The 17,269-nt window shown below is 35.5% G+C and overlaps 1 protein-coding gene across 1 annotated transcript; it reads left to right on the plus strand.

Moving 5' to 3' along the window:
* The first annotated feature begins 246 nt into the window (after positions 1 to 246).
* On the plus strand, positions 247 to 17,245 carry LOC101255104 (probable magnesium transporter NIPA9). The gene is made up of 9 exons (XM_004240654.5): positions 247 to 482; positions 2,666 to 2,764; positions 2,929 to 3,058; positions 10,391 to 10,479; positions 11,528 to 11,584; positions 11,664 to 11,722; positions 13,343 to 13,463; positions 13,723 to 13,871; positions 16,807 to 17,245. Exons 1-9 carry the CDS (start codon positions 372 to 374, stop codon positions 17,024 to 17,026), a joined length of 1,035 nt encoding a protein of 344 aa, XP_004240702.1. The 5' UTR covers positions 247 to 371; the 3' UTR covers positions 17,027 to 17,245.
* The last annotated feature ends 24 nt before the right edge of the window (positions 17,246 to 17,269 follow it).

Here is a 17,269-nt window from a genome sequence, read left to right on the forward strand (position 1 = left end):
AAGAAAGAGATGGAGCGACACCAACACCATGAAAAATCAGAATTGGGTTTCTGAAGGAGGAGGAAGAAAGTGGGGAGGGTGGACGCTTTAATTAAAAATATTTTTTAAAAAAATTTTTAAAATACTTTATGAATTAATTATATAGAGGTTTTAAAAAATTAAATGTAATGTCACGTGCCATCATATTATTGGTAAAATTAATATGAATTTGTGTTTAAAATACACCCGTTTTTAACAGGCTTATTGTCTTAATTATTATTGTGGCAATATGCCTTGAAACTGAAGCAAATTAGGACGAAGTGAGATCTATTGGCAATTGACAGAACTCGAACCAAATAGAGCAAGCAGGAGAGGGAAATCGCGGGGCTGAGATGTGGGAATCGATTTTCCTGACCGTCGCCGCAACCGCCGGTAACAATATAGGCAAAGTTCTGCAGAAGAAAGGGACCCTCATTCTGCCTCCTTTATCTTTCAAGCTCAAGGTATATGGTATACTTGCCGCTTTCAATTCTCTATTTTGGTCATTCAATATATATATATATGTATTCTTTTTTTTTTTTTATGTTCCTCTGTTAACAAAATTGATTTTCATGAATGTACATTTTCTTTGGTGGACTGGTTTATCTGATTGTAATTAGACAGCTGATTTTTTTGGAAGGATGTTGGTTGTGGGTGACTGGTTATGTTATCCTATATTGTGTATGAATTAGTGTTTCGAATGTCTGGTGATGCTTCTGTTTCTTGGATTGTAATGTGAATGCGTTAGTGCACATATGTTAGTTGGTTTTTGCAGGGAGATTTTTTTATTTTTATTTTTATTTTTTTTTTGTGGTGAGGGGTTAGAGATTTGTCTATTAATGTAAAGCAAACTCGACTAGTTTAGGATTGAAGCATAGTTGTTGGTGTTATGATGCTGGAATGTCATTTGTGTTACCACCATTTATCATGTGATTCTGATATGAGAGATTGCTTATTGCTAACAGAAAGTGGATTATCCACATGGATTTTATGTTTACATATATAAAGTGCTTTGTTATATGTACAACACATTAACAAGCACTGAAGTTAATTGTCTAGCTTTCTTTTTATATGAAAAAGATTTTGCTCTTTCAGTTTGAATTATTTTTAATTAACTAGGATTTCATATTGCTGGTATAAACATGTGTATGTAACAAGTTTTTTCAGTAGTCTTTTTAAGTTGCTAAAGCTTTTGCCCAGTTTGTAGTCAGATGGTAACACAGATTTAGGAAGGACTCCCAAAATTTTGCAATGAATAAAAAGGTGATTGACTGATTCCACATCCTCTTCACAGAGATGACATTTATTAGTTAACATGCCTCTCTTCACAGGGCTAAACATGCTTCTCTAATGACACCCCATCCGAAATACTCTGGCTGCTTTCTTTACACTGTTTAGAAAGATAAAAAAGTTAATTTGAGTAAACTAGCCACTACTTGGATATTTGATGATGAGAATTGAAACTGAGGAACTTCATGACATAAGTTGATCAAGGATAAGTCTTGAAATTCATAATCACTGAAAAGAATAAGATAATGAATAAATTAGTAGCAAAAAGATAAATAGATATACCCTTCGGGGTGGCCCAGTGGTTTGAAATTGGGACTTCCAAGTTGGAGATCTCAAGTTCGAAACCCCTTGCCAGTGAAAGCAAGGGGTTTGCCTTCTGGGTCGAGCTCGTCTCACCAGGCTTGCCTAGTGCGAGTTACCTCTCCTATGTGGTTTGCGAGCTATTGCATAGGAGCGGGGGTTTTACCCTGTGGGCACCCGAAGGGTAGCAGCTGCGGATTTTCCTTGTAATCTAAAAAAGAAAGATAAATAGATATAGTTAGCAAAACGTTGTTAAGGAAACTTTATTAATAAATTTATTAGTGATCATGAATTGGACATCAGAAATTTAGTGTAAGAAAACTAGTTACTAGACCTAACAAAATAGAAAATAATAAAAATTAAATGTACAATAAATATACTAAATAAGAGAGAGATGGAACAAGTGTACCAAATTTCCGCAATAAGTTGAATACTTGAAAATTAGATGTTTAAATTGAATTTCAGAACTCAGACAGTAGTACAATTGCAATTGCTCACTTCTACTTTTGATTTATCAATTAAACCGTAAATAAAGAAAAAAGTAAAATTTAGAGAGCTTATTGTTGATAGCACTTTAAGAGAGAATTGAGATGGATGTTGGTAGAGAGCTGTGTGGGTAGAACGAAATGAAGAAAGAAGGGGTGGGGCATGGGTTGGGGGATGTTTATAGATTTTCTAAAGGTAAATGTGTAAATAGGGGAGGGGTTAGTTTTTAAATAAAAAAAGAAAAAAGGGGTTAATTTTGTCCGTTAGGCAACAGTGCTATTCAATTTGGACCGTTTGCCAATGGTCAGATTTTTTTTGTGAAGCTGAAAACATTATCATTATCGAGTGTGAATGCCAACTATTGTATTTGAAATAGCTGTAAATGTTCCTGTTTTTCACTATCTCTAGTATTAGGCAGACATCATCTCTTTCTTGCCCTTATATTCTTTGTTAAATTATGTTGGCCTCCATGAAGCTATCCTGCTTTCCTTTAATTTTATGAATTCGTCACATTTCTTCTCTGAAACACGTCTACTTGGAAACTGGAAAGCTTCATGATCTCTGTCTACAGGTGATTAAAGCATATGCTTTCAACAAGGCATGGATTTTTGGTTTACTTATGGATTTGTTTGGAGCAGTCTTGATGTTGCGAGCACTGTCTCTAGCCCCGGTAAGTGCATTTCCAGCAAGCTCTCTTTTATGCATATTTAGGGAATTGAACTTGATAGTTTGAAAGTAAATCAATTATTAGAGAGAACCCCATACAGAATGTTTCTTTCTTATATTGATAGCTAGAAGAATTATTCACACTTACATTTCAATGATATTCTCCAGGTATCGGTCATTCAACCAGTTTCTGGCTGTGGACTTGCTATACTTTCAGTCTTTTCCCATTTTTATCTAAAGGAGATCATGAATGCTATTGATTGGATAGGAATTACCTTGGCGGGCATTGGCACCATAGGTAATGTAAGTTCCTTAATGCTTTGCATTTTGTTAAAAGAACTAACAAGCTATGGAAAACAAAGAAGCAGTTTATTTTTCTCTGTATTGCTAAGCATGGTGTTACTGGGTAGATGGCCTTATGCATAGAGGGGGAATTCATCTATTAAGGGTGACTACTTTTGTTCCATTCGGAGGAAGTAGTTGACAAGACAATTGTGCGGCCTCACACCAGGTTTAGAATATCTGGTTCGTCAGGTTATCCTTGTTTAAGTTGGAGTGTTATTTTGTTAGAGTATTACTATTACTCGGTTTTTGCTTCTGTTGATATTTGGCATCTAAAGAATCTGTCCTTTTAAATCTGCTTTCATGTGCGTTACTTGAGCCGAGGGTCTTCCGGAAACAGTACCTCATAAGGTAGGCGTATGGTATTAACAAATTTGGCTTGGTCCAAAATTGATATGTATTATTGTTCTGGAAGGTCTTCACGTCTTATTGGTTGTAAGAAGATCATCAGTTTGTTTCTCTTTCAACTCCTTATAATGCTTTGACTAACGTGTTTATATCATCTTCTTAGTTGAATCAGTGGCTATATAGACTCAGGTTCACTCCTGTTTCCAGGGATTGAGTTATCAATATAATAGTCTTTTGTGGGATGTGGAAAGAACTCTGGCTCCCTATATGAATCTAGATGAAAGAAAGAAAAGTCAGGAGCAACTAGTGGAAAATAATGAAGAGGTGGAAGTAGTAAGAAGAAGGGGGAAAAATCCACTTTCAACTTATCAATGAAGGTCAAATTAATATCATGGAATGTTAGGGGCTTAACATGATTTCTAAAAGGGATCTCGTTAAGAGTCTAATGAGAAATGGAGTGCTGACTTGTATTGTTCTCGGGAAACAAATTAGAAAAGGACGTGGATATTATGGCAACTATGGGCATGTAGATGATGAGATGTGGATATCTTGAAGCTGAAGGTAGCAGTAGTAGCATTCTAATGCTATGGGACAGTAGAATGTGGAAGGGAAACTGATTGCAACACAATGTTATTGAATTGCCTATAGTTTTGAATCAGCGTTACAATCTTTCAAGTGGTGTCTAACAGAAGTGTATGCACCATACACCAGAAGGGAAAGGAAATTAAGCTAGGAAAAGATTTCATCATTCAGGGGTTTATGTGAGGGTCCATGGATATTCTGTGGTGATTTCAACACTAACATGCTTCTGTATGAAAGAAGGAAATGTATCACTAATTCAATGACTGACTTCTCAGACTGGATAGAAGACATGGAGCTATTCGATCCACCATTGTACAGGGGCTGATTTACCTGGTTGTTAGAGGTCAATCACTACAGTGCAGCTATGCTGGACAAATTCTTATTTTCAGTTGAATGAAAGGAAACTTCTAGGAGCACATAACAAAGGATATTTCCTAGTTTTGGATCACAACCCACTACTTTTTTTAAGTGTAGAAACTGAGAACAATAGAGCTTCTTTTATATTTGAAAAATTGGTGGTTAGGGGTCGAGGAATTTAATGATATGCCAGTCTCTGGACGGATAAGATTATCAAAGAATTCAAGTTTGATGGAAGAAAAAATTGTTGCAAATCCCTTATATTTTCTATAGAGGACATTTAATGTAATTAAGAGAATACTAAAATAATTAAAAAGTAAGCAACTGTTTGTTTGCAGTGTGGTCACAAGTGGGGCCTGAGGAGGGTGAGGTGTACGCAGACCTCACCAGTTGGGAGGTTGTTTCCTATAGATCCTTGGCTCAAAGAAATCATTTTTTAGAACATGTTCGAAAAAAGGGAGGGTGAAAAAAGCTTTAGTGAAAACATTAAAGAAATTAAAGTCTTCATAAATAAACATTGAAGAAATAGAAGTATGGAGAGCAGGAATAGTAAAGATAACTAAAGTAAACAAAACAACAGAAGTAGTAACTTTGAAGAATGATTAATGCTTATTATAATAATAAAATAGTGGTAAGGAAGCAGGAAGGTTCTCAAAACAAGAAACATGTTCTACCACTAGGACAAGAGGAATCTCGACTACTACTAACTGCCTACCCTAATCCTCGGCATCCATGCTCTTCTATCCAGGGCCTTGTCCTCCGTGAGCTGAAGATGTGCCATGTCTTGTCTAATCACCTCTCTCCTCCCTCTCCCTCTCCTTAGACCTATTACTGCCAACCTCTCAGTCTCTCTTACCTCACTGGCTATGCTCCTCCTCTTCACATCCCAAACTATCTCAACCTCGATTCCCCCATCTCATCCACCACGAATGCCACTCCCACCTTGCCCCAAACTATCTCAACCTCGATTCCCGCATCTCGTCCACCAGGAATGCCACTCCCACCTTGCCCCGTATGTATTCGTTGAAAAAAACAAAAATAAACACAAATATGATTCTAGAAGCTTCATGTTTTTCTTTGGTGAAAATAGAATTAAAACAATAACATCAAGCAGAATAAAAGAAGAATTGTGTTTCAGCCTTGTCTAGTACAAAGCAAATATAGATTCTCTCATCATAACATGGAAATTGATTCTCTTCCACTACTTCTTTCATGAACTTAGATGTAATTGTTTGTGTTGATTATTTGATTCACTTCTTATTTTTGAGTAATAAGGATATCTTTATTACTACTTAATCATGCAAAATATTGCAGTTTGTCCTTCAACAGTACTAAAACCCTATATAATCATTCTGTAGATGTCTCTTAGGACATTAAGATTGCCATAGTGGGCTTGGATACTAGTGTTTACATAAACATATTAAACAAAACGGTTTCCTCCTTTGCGGTCAACTTCTAGTTTTTCTTCAGCAAAATATGGAGGTCACACATAATACATAAACTTTATTTGTAGTGGACTAGGTGAGATCTTCCTTTGCAAGCACATGGGCTACTTCATTTCCTGTCAAAAGTTATGCCTGATCCCTGGGCTCATTAACTGCAGCATTAACAACCTGTGTTCATGGATAATATCAGCATAGGTAGTGTTGTTTTGGTCAATATATATAACTACCTCTGTGGAATCAGTTTCAATTTCCAAATTGGTTTGAGGTTTATGTATTTTTGCCATAACCAAACCTTCGTTTAGTGCCAGCAATTCTGCTTGTAGGGGGTGAATATGCACTCCCACACCTTTTGAATCCAATAATCCCAGTTTCACTGCTATTGTGAATTGGTCCTCCATTACGAATAAGCATCTTTGGCTGATTGTATCTTAGCATCCACATTTAGCTTATACCAGCCTGCGACTGGTTTATGCCAGGATACTTGGACAGCAAACTTAGCATTCTTTTTAGCCTCTTTTGCCGTTAAAGCTTATATTTTGCGCATTCAGCACAGTAGTTAAAGGCAAGGTTTGACAAGTATGAACATGATTGATATGGTATTTTGACAAAGATTCCATGTCACATATGGTAGTTATTCCATCTAATTAAGGCTTTGGGAAGGAACTTTAGGTTATTTGTTTAGCTTGATTATAGGAGATTTTGTCTGTTAGCTTATTTATGAGAGTTCTTCATCTGTTTTATTTTTGTTAATTGTATATTGTAATTAGCATCGATTGTCTTTCCTAAATTAGATATAGGACTTATTGTAATACTCTAGCTCATAGTTCATATATATATATATATATATATATAGAGAGAGAGAGAGAGGGGGGGGGGGTGAGGGAGAGAGAGAGAGGGAACTTATTTGTTTATTTTTTCTCTAAGTGATTGTACAAGATCATTTTTTTTTGGGAAAGGTAACATTTACTTCTATATATCCACAGGTATACTACATCAAAGTGTAGTTTCCCTCCAAAAATTTATACTTGCATCAGCCCTAATATCTTCTAGTTACAACCAGTCAATAACATTAAAAACATCTTCAGAATTTTCTGTTACTTCTTGCTTACACCAAAATTAATAAAGACCTAGGCAGTTTATCTTTATCTTCTGAATATTGTTGTACTTTCCTTCAAAACATCTTTGATTCCTTTTATTCCAAATTGTCCGCTAAAGGCATGCTGGGACAATCCTCCATCTCTCCTCCTCTTTTCCTGCATTTCCATTGCTGTTCCAGCATTTTAGAACTTCTGTGATTCTTCCTGCTTTTGCCCACTTGATCTTCCTCTTGTGAATGAACATCTGTCATAATTAATCTCTCCATTTGCAGTGTAAAAAGAGATGGTTGACTGTCTCCACCTGTTCTTCGCATAAATAACATCTAGAGCAAAGGTTGTGTTTCCTCTTGTTCAAGTTTTCATGTGTCAAGACTTCCACCTTTGCCAAAAGCCACGTGAAATAGTTCACCTTGTATGGGATTTTTGTTCTCCAGATCATCCTCTAAGGCCATCCTGCTTGCTGCTCTACAATGGGTCTCAATTCTCGATATGCAGATCTTACAGTGAACTCTCCCTTTCTCTCTCCTTCCCATATTCTTGCTCTTCTGTTAGATTAGTAGCCCTATCCATTGTGTCATGAAATCTTGCTATGGATGTTATTTCCCAGTCATTTAAGTTTCTTCTCAGATGTAAATTCCACTTTTGTCCTGTCCATAAGTCTGCCGCTGATGCTTCCTGTGCTTCACTTAGACTATGTAGCTCAGAAAATGCTTATTTGAGTGTCTCCTGTCCACACCAGATGACATTCCAGAAGGCCACTTTTTCTCCATTACCAACCTTACATTTTGTTCTATCTTTGACCAGTAGCCATATCCACACTACAATCATAAGGGTTGGTCACCCCTTCTGTCATCCACTTGTCCTCCATGCCATATTTTGTTGTTATTACTTCCTTCCATAAAGACTTCTGGTGAGGCAAATTTCCACAACCATTTCATCATCAAGCTCTTATTCTGCATACTCAGATCCCTGATGTTGAGTCCACCCCCTCTCTTGCTAACTAGAAACTCCTACCAATTGACCAAATGGTACTTCTTCTTATCTTCACTGCCTTTCCATAGAAAGTTCTCCTAATTGCATCTAACCTCTTGGTTACTTTGGCTGCTGTAGGAATATAGACATTATGTATGATGGCAAGGCATCAGGACACTCTTGACTAGAGTAAGTCTGTCCCCTGAGGATAGATATTTACACTTCCAATTCACGAGCTTCCTTTCACACTTTTCAATTACACCACTCCATATTCCACTTGATTTGCTCTTAGTCCCCAAAGGCATTCCCAAGTAGGTTGTTGGTAGTTCACCTACTTTCCCTCCAAGCTTGTAAGCTAAGTCCCCAATATTTGGTACTGTGTTTACAGGATAGATGAAACTTGTTAACACAGCCTCAAGAATATTTAAAATGACTCTCAAAATTAGCATGTGCTCCTTTACAGCTCCACAGAATACTAAAGTGTCATCGGCATACTGTAGATGAGTGATCTCTAGATTGTTTCTCGTATTCTCCCCCACTTTGAAACCTCTGATCCAACCATTTGCTCTTGCAGTCTGGAATAGGTTGCTCAACCCTTCCATAGCCATGATAAAAGAAAAGGAGATAGGGGGTCCCCTTGTCTCAAACCCATGTTTGATGGGAAAAACCCACATGGGTTTTTGTTGATCAGAATAGAGAATTTCTCTGAGCTTATGCAGTGTCCGATCCACTTTAACCATCTTTGACCAAAACCCATCCTTTGCATCATCTTCATCAAAAAGTTCCAATTGAGGTGATCATATGCCTTCTGGATATCCAGCTTGCATAGGATCCTGGGTTGTTTGTCCTTTTTCCTGGAATCAACACATTCATTGGCTATCAACACTGCATCCATGATCTGCCTGCTCTTGGTAAAGGCCATTTGTTGCTTGTTCACGAGCTTATGCATCACCTTCTTTAGTCTTTCAGCCAAAAGCTTATGCACCACCTTCTTACAAGATCATTTCCTGACTGCCAAAAGAAATTAGTAGCCTATGGAATCAATTTTTGTGTATGACCATCTTCAATCCACCGCTATTTTACTCTCCATTCTCTATATTTGGACAGTAAATGAATGAGCACTCCAACCCCTCTTTATTCTAGACTCTATTCTTCATTTTTAGAGAGTTGAATATTAGTTCTCCAAATTTGGGGAACTACTATTTGTTTATTTTTTTTCTTAAGTGATTGTACAAGATCAGTTTCCTGATTGCCAAAAGAAATTAGTAGCCTATGGAATCAATTTTTCTGTCCATCTCCAACCCAACTCTATTTTACTCTCCGTTCTCTATATTTGGAGCGTAAAATAGAGAATGAGCACTCCAACCCCTCTTTATTTTAGACCCTATTCTTCATTTTTAGAGGGTTGAATAGTTGGAGAACTACTATTCACTCTCTATTTCACTTTTTCAATATTTTATTATTATTTCTATTATTTTCTAATTAACATATATTATTTGCATACAATGGCATTAATTAAATATCTAACATTCAGAATTCTGTTTAAATTCAATTTAATATTTTTTAAATATATTATTTAATATATACTACTTTCATCCCGAACTAAAATATTTTAATTTTTTTCTAATTTCCATCAATAATATAATTTTATTTTTATTATTAATTTTCACTGGAAAGAATGCTCAAAATCAAAATGATAAGATGAAAATTTTAATTTAAAAATACAATACGTAACATAATAATCTAATTACAAGATAAAACACAATACAATACATAACATAATAATTAATTTATCACAACAGTAATTTAGTAATCCGGTAGGTCGGTTTCAAATTTAGCATTATTTGGAAAAAAAAATTAGGGTATGATGGTAGATGATGAAAATCTCTGGTTTGAACAATTTTTAGCTAGACATAAAAAAATTAAGGACCAAAATACTCATTTTGAACTCCGTAATGCATTAATAGAACATTTTTTGGAGTAACATAATAATTTTGAAAGTTGAGTGTTTATGTAATTGTACTTCACTTTTATTTGAATTTGTTATTAATTTGTATATTATATAATATTTTCTTGCAATTTATGTAATTTAGAAATTTAAAATAAAATATAATTTTATATTAAATAAAAAAATTAAAAAAATAAAATTTATATCACATGAAATTTATATTAAGTAATTATTTGGGGAAAAAATAGTAAGAAATGATTTATATTATGAAATAAGAAATCAAGAATGAAATAGAAATAATAATATAATATCGATGAGAGAGAAAAAGATTCATTTTTAGTGAGTAAAATAGAAAATTGGGTCGGAGTTGGTTGTCTGGAGAAACAGAGAACTCTATATTTGGAGTGTAAAATAGAGCTTAGGGTTGGAGATGCACTTCTCTTTTCTAATGGAACCTTATACCTTATATGCTGACATGTTCCATTGGGATGTGAATATCTGACAAACTTTAACTTACCACTTCTCTTTTATCTGTTCAGCTGTTGGTGCTGGAGGGGAGGAGCAGCAGGCTTCTGCTATCTCAATTTTTCACCTACCATGGCTGGCATGTGCTGTTGCAATCTTGTTTGTAGGTATCTTATTCTATGTGCAATACAAGACTTTAAGTTAGTTGCTTGAGAAGGTTTTCCCTGGTGCTATATCATTTATGTTTGGAGTGATTAGGTGCTGAGTTCCTTTTGTATATCGGTTCCTATATTGTTAATTTATAAAAAGTCCTCTGTCTACTTGTAGAATCAATCCTTTCAATGCACGTGTTTTCCTTAACCAAGAACACTTATAGTAAGCAGGCACCTAAAAAAGGGTCTAATAAATGTGGCAGTGGGAATCAACCACTGATAGTATTTTGCAGCTGATTATTTGATGATGTTGAACATCTTTAAGCATTCCCCATCATCACCCCTTCTACTCCCCCCCCCCTCCCCCCCCCCCCCCCTCTGCAGAACTCAATCCCAAACATTACTTTAGTTTGGGCGAGTTTAATAATGGTCCTTTTTCTTTACAAACGTCCTAGACATTGGTAAAGTTGATCCAAGAACTCATGCTCTCTAGAATTTTATGTGACTGATACAGATTGTTATAACAAATTTAGGACCAGTCGTGTCCTCTTTAATATTCTGATAGTTTTTCCAGCATGTGCCTATTTTAGGGACACAGGTTACCGTAATTTGTATACAATACAAATCATATTTTTCTGTCAGTTTCCTGGATAATTTGTCCTACATGAGCATGTATTTGGAATTTGATGAAGGGAGAAGATTTTATCTATCTAAATTTAGTGAAGGAGACTGCTTGGTGCTCTCTTTGGGGACCACTATTGCTGACCAACTGTTACAGGCTCATTTCTCTAATATCTTTAGAAGAGAACATTTAACTAGATTTGCCATACCCACTGGCCATTGCACTGCGTAATAACTTTCTTCATTTAAGTAAATATTCACTGTACTGCAAGGTTCTTACTTCTTGGGTTGTGTGGAATACTTTTGGATTGATTTGTACTTGTATTGTTCTTTTTATGAAATATCCACATATAGTTTTGAGCCATTAGGACTGAAGGGGTATTTAAATGCTTTTGTACCTTTTGAATTCCGAGATCTAATACTGTTCAATGGATACAGGTACTTCTTAATGGATGGCTTCGCATTTATAGACGGCAGCGTAGAGAACAAGAGCTGGTATGAGTTTTCCACTGAGTTCTTACATATGATGCTATTGAACATGCCTGATGCCATATGCAAATTTTCCCCAATGCAGATGCAATATGAAGTCATCGAGGAAATTATTTATGGACTGGAATCTGGAATTTTGTTTGGGTATACTTCTTCTCTTAAATTTATCTTTTGCTTTTTTTTGATAACAGGAGCAGCTTATTTCTTTTACATTGACCTGAAATGCAGCAGAGCCTAAGTTGCAGAAACCTCATACACTAAATGACCCTCTAATGACAGTCTCATCAATAGATGGAACTTTGTATTGATGCATACTAAATGAGAGTGGAATAGTACCAGACCCCTTAAATCACTGTAACGTCCAATAATGAGAACGGATAGGCTTGTATTAAATAATATTTGCAAATATGCCTCAGTCCCAAACAAGTTGGGATTGGCTATACGATTCCCTACTTCTTTAAGCTCATTTCATATCATCATCATATTAAATTAAAATAAAAGTAAAAAAATAAGTTAAATGATATAACAATATTAATATTTGCAGTTCCTACCAAGTCTAAAACTTATCCTCAACTAGTATATATTGCATATATGTTTTTTTTTCTTCCATTGTATCGTATGTTATAGCTAGGTCTGCATTGATCCCAAAGATTTATAGATCCTTCGAGACAAATTTATTCCATGTATTTTAAGGTCTACCCCGTCCTTTTTAGCACCTTTAATTACAATAGTTTGGCAAAAATAAGGCACCTAGGCCTTACTTAACCCCAAAAGCTAGCTAATGAGGGGAGGATTGCTCAGTCCATATAAGGAGACCTAGCCCATTCCCCAACCATTGTGGGACTTTTACCCACTCTAGCATCCCCCTTCATGCCTAGGCCCAATTGGAGCGTGAACCAGGAGCCCAAACGGGGATGAACCTGACTCTGATACCATGTAAAGATATGGCACTAGGCCTAACTCAACCTCCAATGCTAGCTCATGAGGGGAGGATTGTCGAAGTCCATATAAGGAGAACCGCCAGTCCATTCCCTAACCAATGTGGGACTTTTACCTACTGTAACAAGTTTCACACATACAGGCTGGTGCATCTGTATGTCGACTCAACACATATCCAAAACCATCTCAAGCAACCTACTTGTATCTTATCCTCAATGTGTGCTACTTACACTTTCTGGCGAATCTGGTCATTTTTAATGTTATGTAATTTGGTATGACAGTGCATCGTCTTAGCATCTGCAACACTCATCTTGGACTTTTATTAGCCCAACTTTTGCTTCCATATGACATTGTCAGTTTTATAGTTCTATAAAACTTACCTTTTGGTAGGCATCTTTCTACCACATAACACCTCGATAGCACTTCTCCACTTCAATTCAACCATCGGATTTTAATCCTAATAATACCATCTGGATCTATCATTCTGTTCTTTACATTCTCTTCAAATGGCAAGATATTATTTATTATTTAAAATCTCAAAATGCAAATTAACAACTGTCTACAGTTCTTTTTGTTGCTTGATTAGTTCTCTTATAGCTGGGTTGTTATTAACATCTATTGCAATCATATTAATTAACATGTATGTTTGATTGCGTTGAGTAAATTTCATTTGGTCTTCATGTAGTACATGCTTGCTAAGGTCATAAAGTTCCTATGTCATGTGTGGGTTGTTTATTTTCAATCTCAAAGTGTTGGTGGTTTATTAAGATGAGGATGCCCTCCCATCATAATACAGATAATGACTCTATAATATGGTTATCACAGGATTTCATCTGTGATATCAAAGATGGGATTTTTATTCTTGGAGCAGGGATTTTCCAAGTTGTTGGTGCCGATTTGTATTTCAATAAGCATTTGTTGTAGTGCTTCTGGTTTTGTATGTCAGGTACTCCTTGTAATCAACATTATTTATATCAGCTATAACCACTTACCGGTGTATATCAACATTATTATATTGTGACTCCAAACATAGCATAATCATGATCAAACACATTCTTCCCTTGTCTGATTTTGGTCAACATCACGTTAACTAGCAAACATAGATGAAGCCATGAAATCACTAAATTCTTTTTCCCTTCAAGAGAACTATCATCCATTCTATCTTATGAATGGTTTTCACCAAGTACTTCTATTCTTTCAAACAGACACGTGGCTTGAAGCATGGAAGGGCAATTGTAGTATCCACATGTGCGGCTGTTGCATCTATCGTAACAGGTGTCTTTGCTGGTATGTTTGCTTTGGGTGAACGCTTGCCTTCAGCACCAACATCTCGTCTCTGGCTCTTGCTTGGATGGTATGTATGACATGTTCATCTTCTTTGCCTTTTTGCCATTTATCGTTGGACTTATTACCATCCATTTTGCTCGTGAAGTTTCTTTGTTACAATAGAGGCAAGGCCCTCTCGTCTTGTCTCCTGATCCCATGAAAAATGGTTTTTCAAAACTTAATTACTTACTCGGGATAAAGAGGAAGATTCATTAGTTTTTGCTGAACTTGCATATGTATCTTTGTGAGAGCCTTTTCCCCCCTCTCTACTTGGATGACAAGTGGGTTTCATAACTTCACTGATCTTATCTTTATGATTACACATAGTAGTCCCTCCAATTGAATGTCTTGTTGCACTTAAAAGGATGTGGCCTAGTGGTTAACAAAGTAGGTTGAGAATCATGAGGTCTAGAATTCAAATTTGAGTGCAAGCAAAAACAGTAGGTGATTTTTTCTCCATTTGTTCAAGCCTTGTTGGATGTGCCTAGTGGCGTAGCTACATTGTCCCAAGGGTTATTAAGCGAACACCCTTGCTCGAAAAATTATATTATGTATATAGAGGTCAGATGTCACCTTATGCAAGTGTATAGGTCAGATATCACCTAGGCAAATATCTTGTACATACTCCATTTCAATTTGTTTGTCTTAAATTTCGTCGGTCTATTTAAAAAAGAATGTTCTTATATTTAGTAACTCCTTACACGAAACATCCTACATGACGTATTTAAGACCACCAAATTCAAAGGGTATTTTGGTACGTTACGTAGATCTATAATTTAAGATCACAAAAATCGAAGTCTTCTTTATTTTTTTAAATTCCATGTCGAGTCAAACTAAGACAAACTAATTGAAGTGGTGGGAAATCAAATTTTGAATAACCTTGACCGAAGTTACTTGGACTCGCCAAAATCGGTCCCGCACCCGTGTCGACACGACAGAGACACGGGTAAGGGTGTGGGATCTGTGTCAAACAAGATCGGGTGTGTTGACCAATAATTTAGAGTAAAATATTGAAATTTTGATAGCTCAAAGTAAAGATTTGAATAGATCAGAAACAAATACCTTCAATTTTTTGATAACTGAACAAATACCTTCAATTTTCTGCTATATAATGATTTATACTAGTCCTTTGTGGCCTTCAAAGGTTTTTTCTTGATAATTTAGAGTAATGTACCATCGAGGAGTTTCTAGAATCTTCGTGTGGTACCGAAGCTCTCGTGCTAAGCACACATTGGTGTATGAATTTGTGAGAGATAAGAGTTGTGGCACCGTTTTGGAACTGAAATAGGGGTCTTCATCTTTTTGTTTCACTGGCTACTTCGTTCTATACATGAATGGAGAAGAGGGGAACGTGAGTTATGGTTTTGGGTCAGATTTGGTTTGAACTTTGAACGTTGGGCTAAATTTGGCTAAATACTTGGACATGGATAATGGTCCATAACATAAATGAGATCAGTTCCTTGGAGTCTTCTTATCAAAAATAAAATCAAAATTAGAGTATTCTTTAAATGAAAAATAATATACACTCTAACTATGGTGGTTTTTTAGATTAGTTTTTTTTTTTTTTTGTCTTGATTTTTTGTTTTTCCCATCCTTTTTTTAGACTCTAACTTGAAAGTATCATTTTTAATCTTCACTCTGCACTGTGCAAATTCTTTTCCAATATACTTATCATTTTAAAGATTTTTGTCCAAAATGATAGTGATTATTATCTAGCGTTTTCTTCTCAGTATCTCATGCAAAAGACTTCAAAAAATCAGTACGAATTAATCAATCAACTATAACAGTCAATGAATTCACAAGATTATTACTTTTGATGCACTAGTGACTATGGTAATAACTATTACTACATAAAATTCAATTTTTACCATTCAAACTATGAAGTACATTTTTCAATTATTCTTACAAAATACCTCTAAAAATTGTGTAAAAAGTAAACATGCAATCTTAGAAGTTGCTTTTAATTGAAAATTGTTTATCAAACAATTCTGAAAATTTAAAAGTCGAACTCTACAAAAGAAAATTTAACAGTAAACCTGCAGAATCGAATGATGAAGTTTAAGATGGGGCAATGCCTTGTGTAGAAAGGACATTATTTCGTGTATTTTTAAATGAGTACTATAAAAATATTTCAAGAGATGAAACCTCATCAAGAGAAACGAATATACTTTTACTATTAGGATTTCTTTTGTTGACTTCTATATGTTAGTCTTGATTTTATAAAATTGTGTTTCTGTTACAATTCTTATTATGGTTTCGTTAAATATTGTTCTGTTTGATTTACAACTTTTGGTGCATGCACATCAAAAGTTTTAATTGACATCATTCAAAAGTTTGAACGTCCTTGATGAAATTCCTTGCTACGCCACTGCCTTTGTCAGTGGGAGTTAGCATGTTCTTTGTGGAATTATTTAAAGTGCACTAGCTGGCCTCAACACCAGTGTTCTCAAAAAAGAAAAATGAAATGACTTGTTTTCACGTTAAGAAGTGAGTTTCAAGATAAATGGTGAAAGCATATATCTTTTAGTGACCTGGTGGAATATGTGAACCTAATATTACCTTCAAATTCTTTTAAAATTTTAATGGGAAAAATGTTAGCATTTGAAAGAATCAATGTGGGTCATCTGTAACTTTTAACTTTTAATCTTTGTTTGTAAGTTGTTACTTTAGAAACTTTATATTGTTCTATTGTTTGGAATTTCCATAAGTACCATCATATTATTAGCGCATTACAAGGTGTTTTGAACTAAAGTACACAGCTGATTCTTTTTTTTCCTTTTTTGGGAATAAGTGCACATCAGTTCACATGTTAAATTAGAGTGTTGCATCTTTAGTGTTCGTGGTTTATATTTGTTATTTAAATGCCTTGGTCGTCTTCCTGGGATTCCTACATTTATAAGGGATTTGGAGACTTTTTGCTGTAGCAAAAGAAATGCTGTTGATATTGAGATGTTTGTGTACAGGATGTGCATCATTGTTGGTGTGATTCTGCTGGTAGCTTCAACTAGGCTGGCGAGAAGCCTTCCCCGGTCTTGGATACATGTTGTAAGAAGTGGGGTTGACAAAAACATAGGTGTTAGGCAATCTGTGGCAACACGGAGTAGAGATACTAGTCCTAGCACTGTTATCCAGGCGTCAACTTTACATCATTTGATAGCAACTCCCTCTAAAGCTAAAGCTTGACTGTGTCGTTACTCAAAAGTTGGACTTGTATATGTAACTTGAGGGCTGTTGTTAGTAATCGCATTGTATTTGGTATGTACAGTAGAGTGCAGGTTGTTTGAGGCTGAGGATTCATTCGTATACATGAGAATTGAGTGGTCACTTATTATTGTTACTCTTCTTCTTTCTGTCTCTCCAGTGGGCAGAGAATCAATGAAAATACAACTGAATTGTTCTTTTCTTTTTGCTTTGGTTTGGTTTCAA

The sequence above is a fragment of the Solanum lycopersicum genome, chromosome 6 (genome assembly GCF_036512215.1).
Source record: "Solanum lycopersicum chromosome 6, SLM_r2.1".
Classification (NCBI taxonomy): domain Eukaryota; kingdom Viridiplantae; phylum Streptophyta; class Magnoliopsida; order Solanales; family Solanaceae; genus Solanum; species Solanum lycopersicum.

Excerpts from the sequence above, each read along its gene's own strand:
- LOC101255104 (XM_004240654.5), top strand. The coding sequence starts at position 372 with ATGTGGGAATCGATTTTCCTGACCGTCGCCGCAACCGCCGGTAACAAT. Across the intron at positions 2,765-2,928 it reads GAGCACTGTCTCTAGCCCCG|GTATCGGTCATTCAACCAGT; the intron begins GTAAGTGCATTT and ends GATATTCTCCAG. Across the intron at positions 11,723-13,342 it reads GAATCTGGAATTTTGTTTGG|GATTTCATCTGTGATATCAA; the intron begins GTATACTTCTTC and ends TGGTTATCACAG.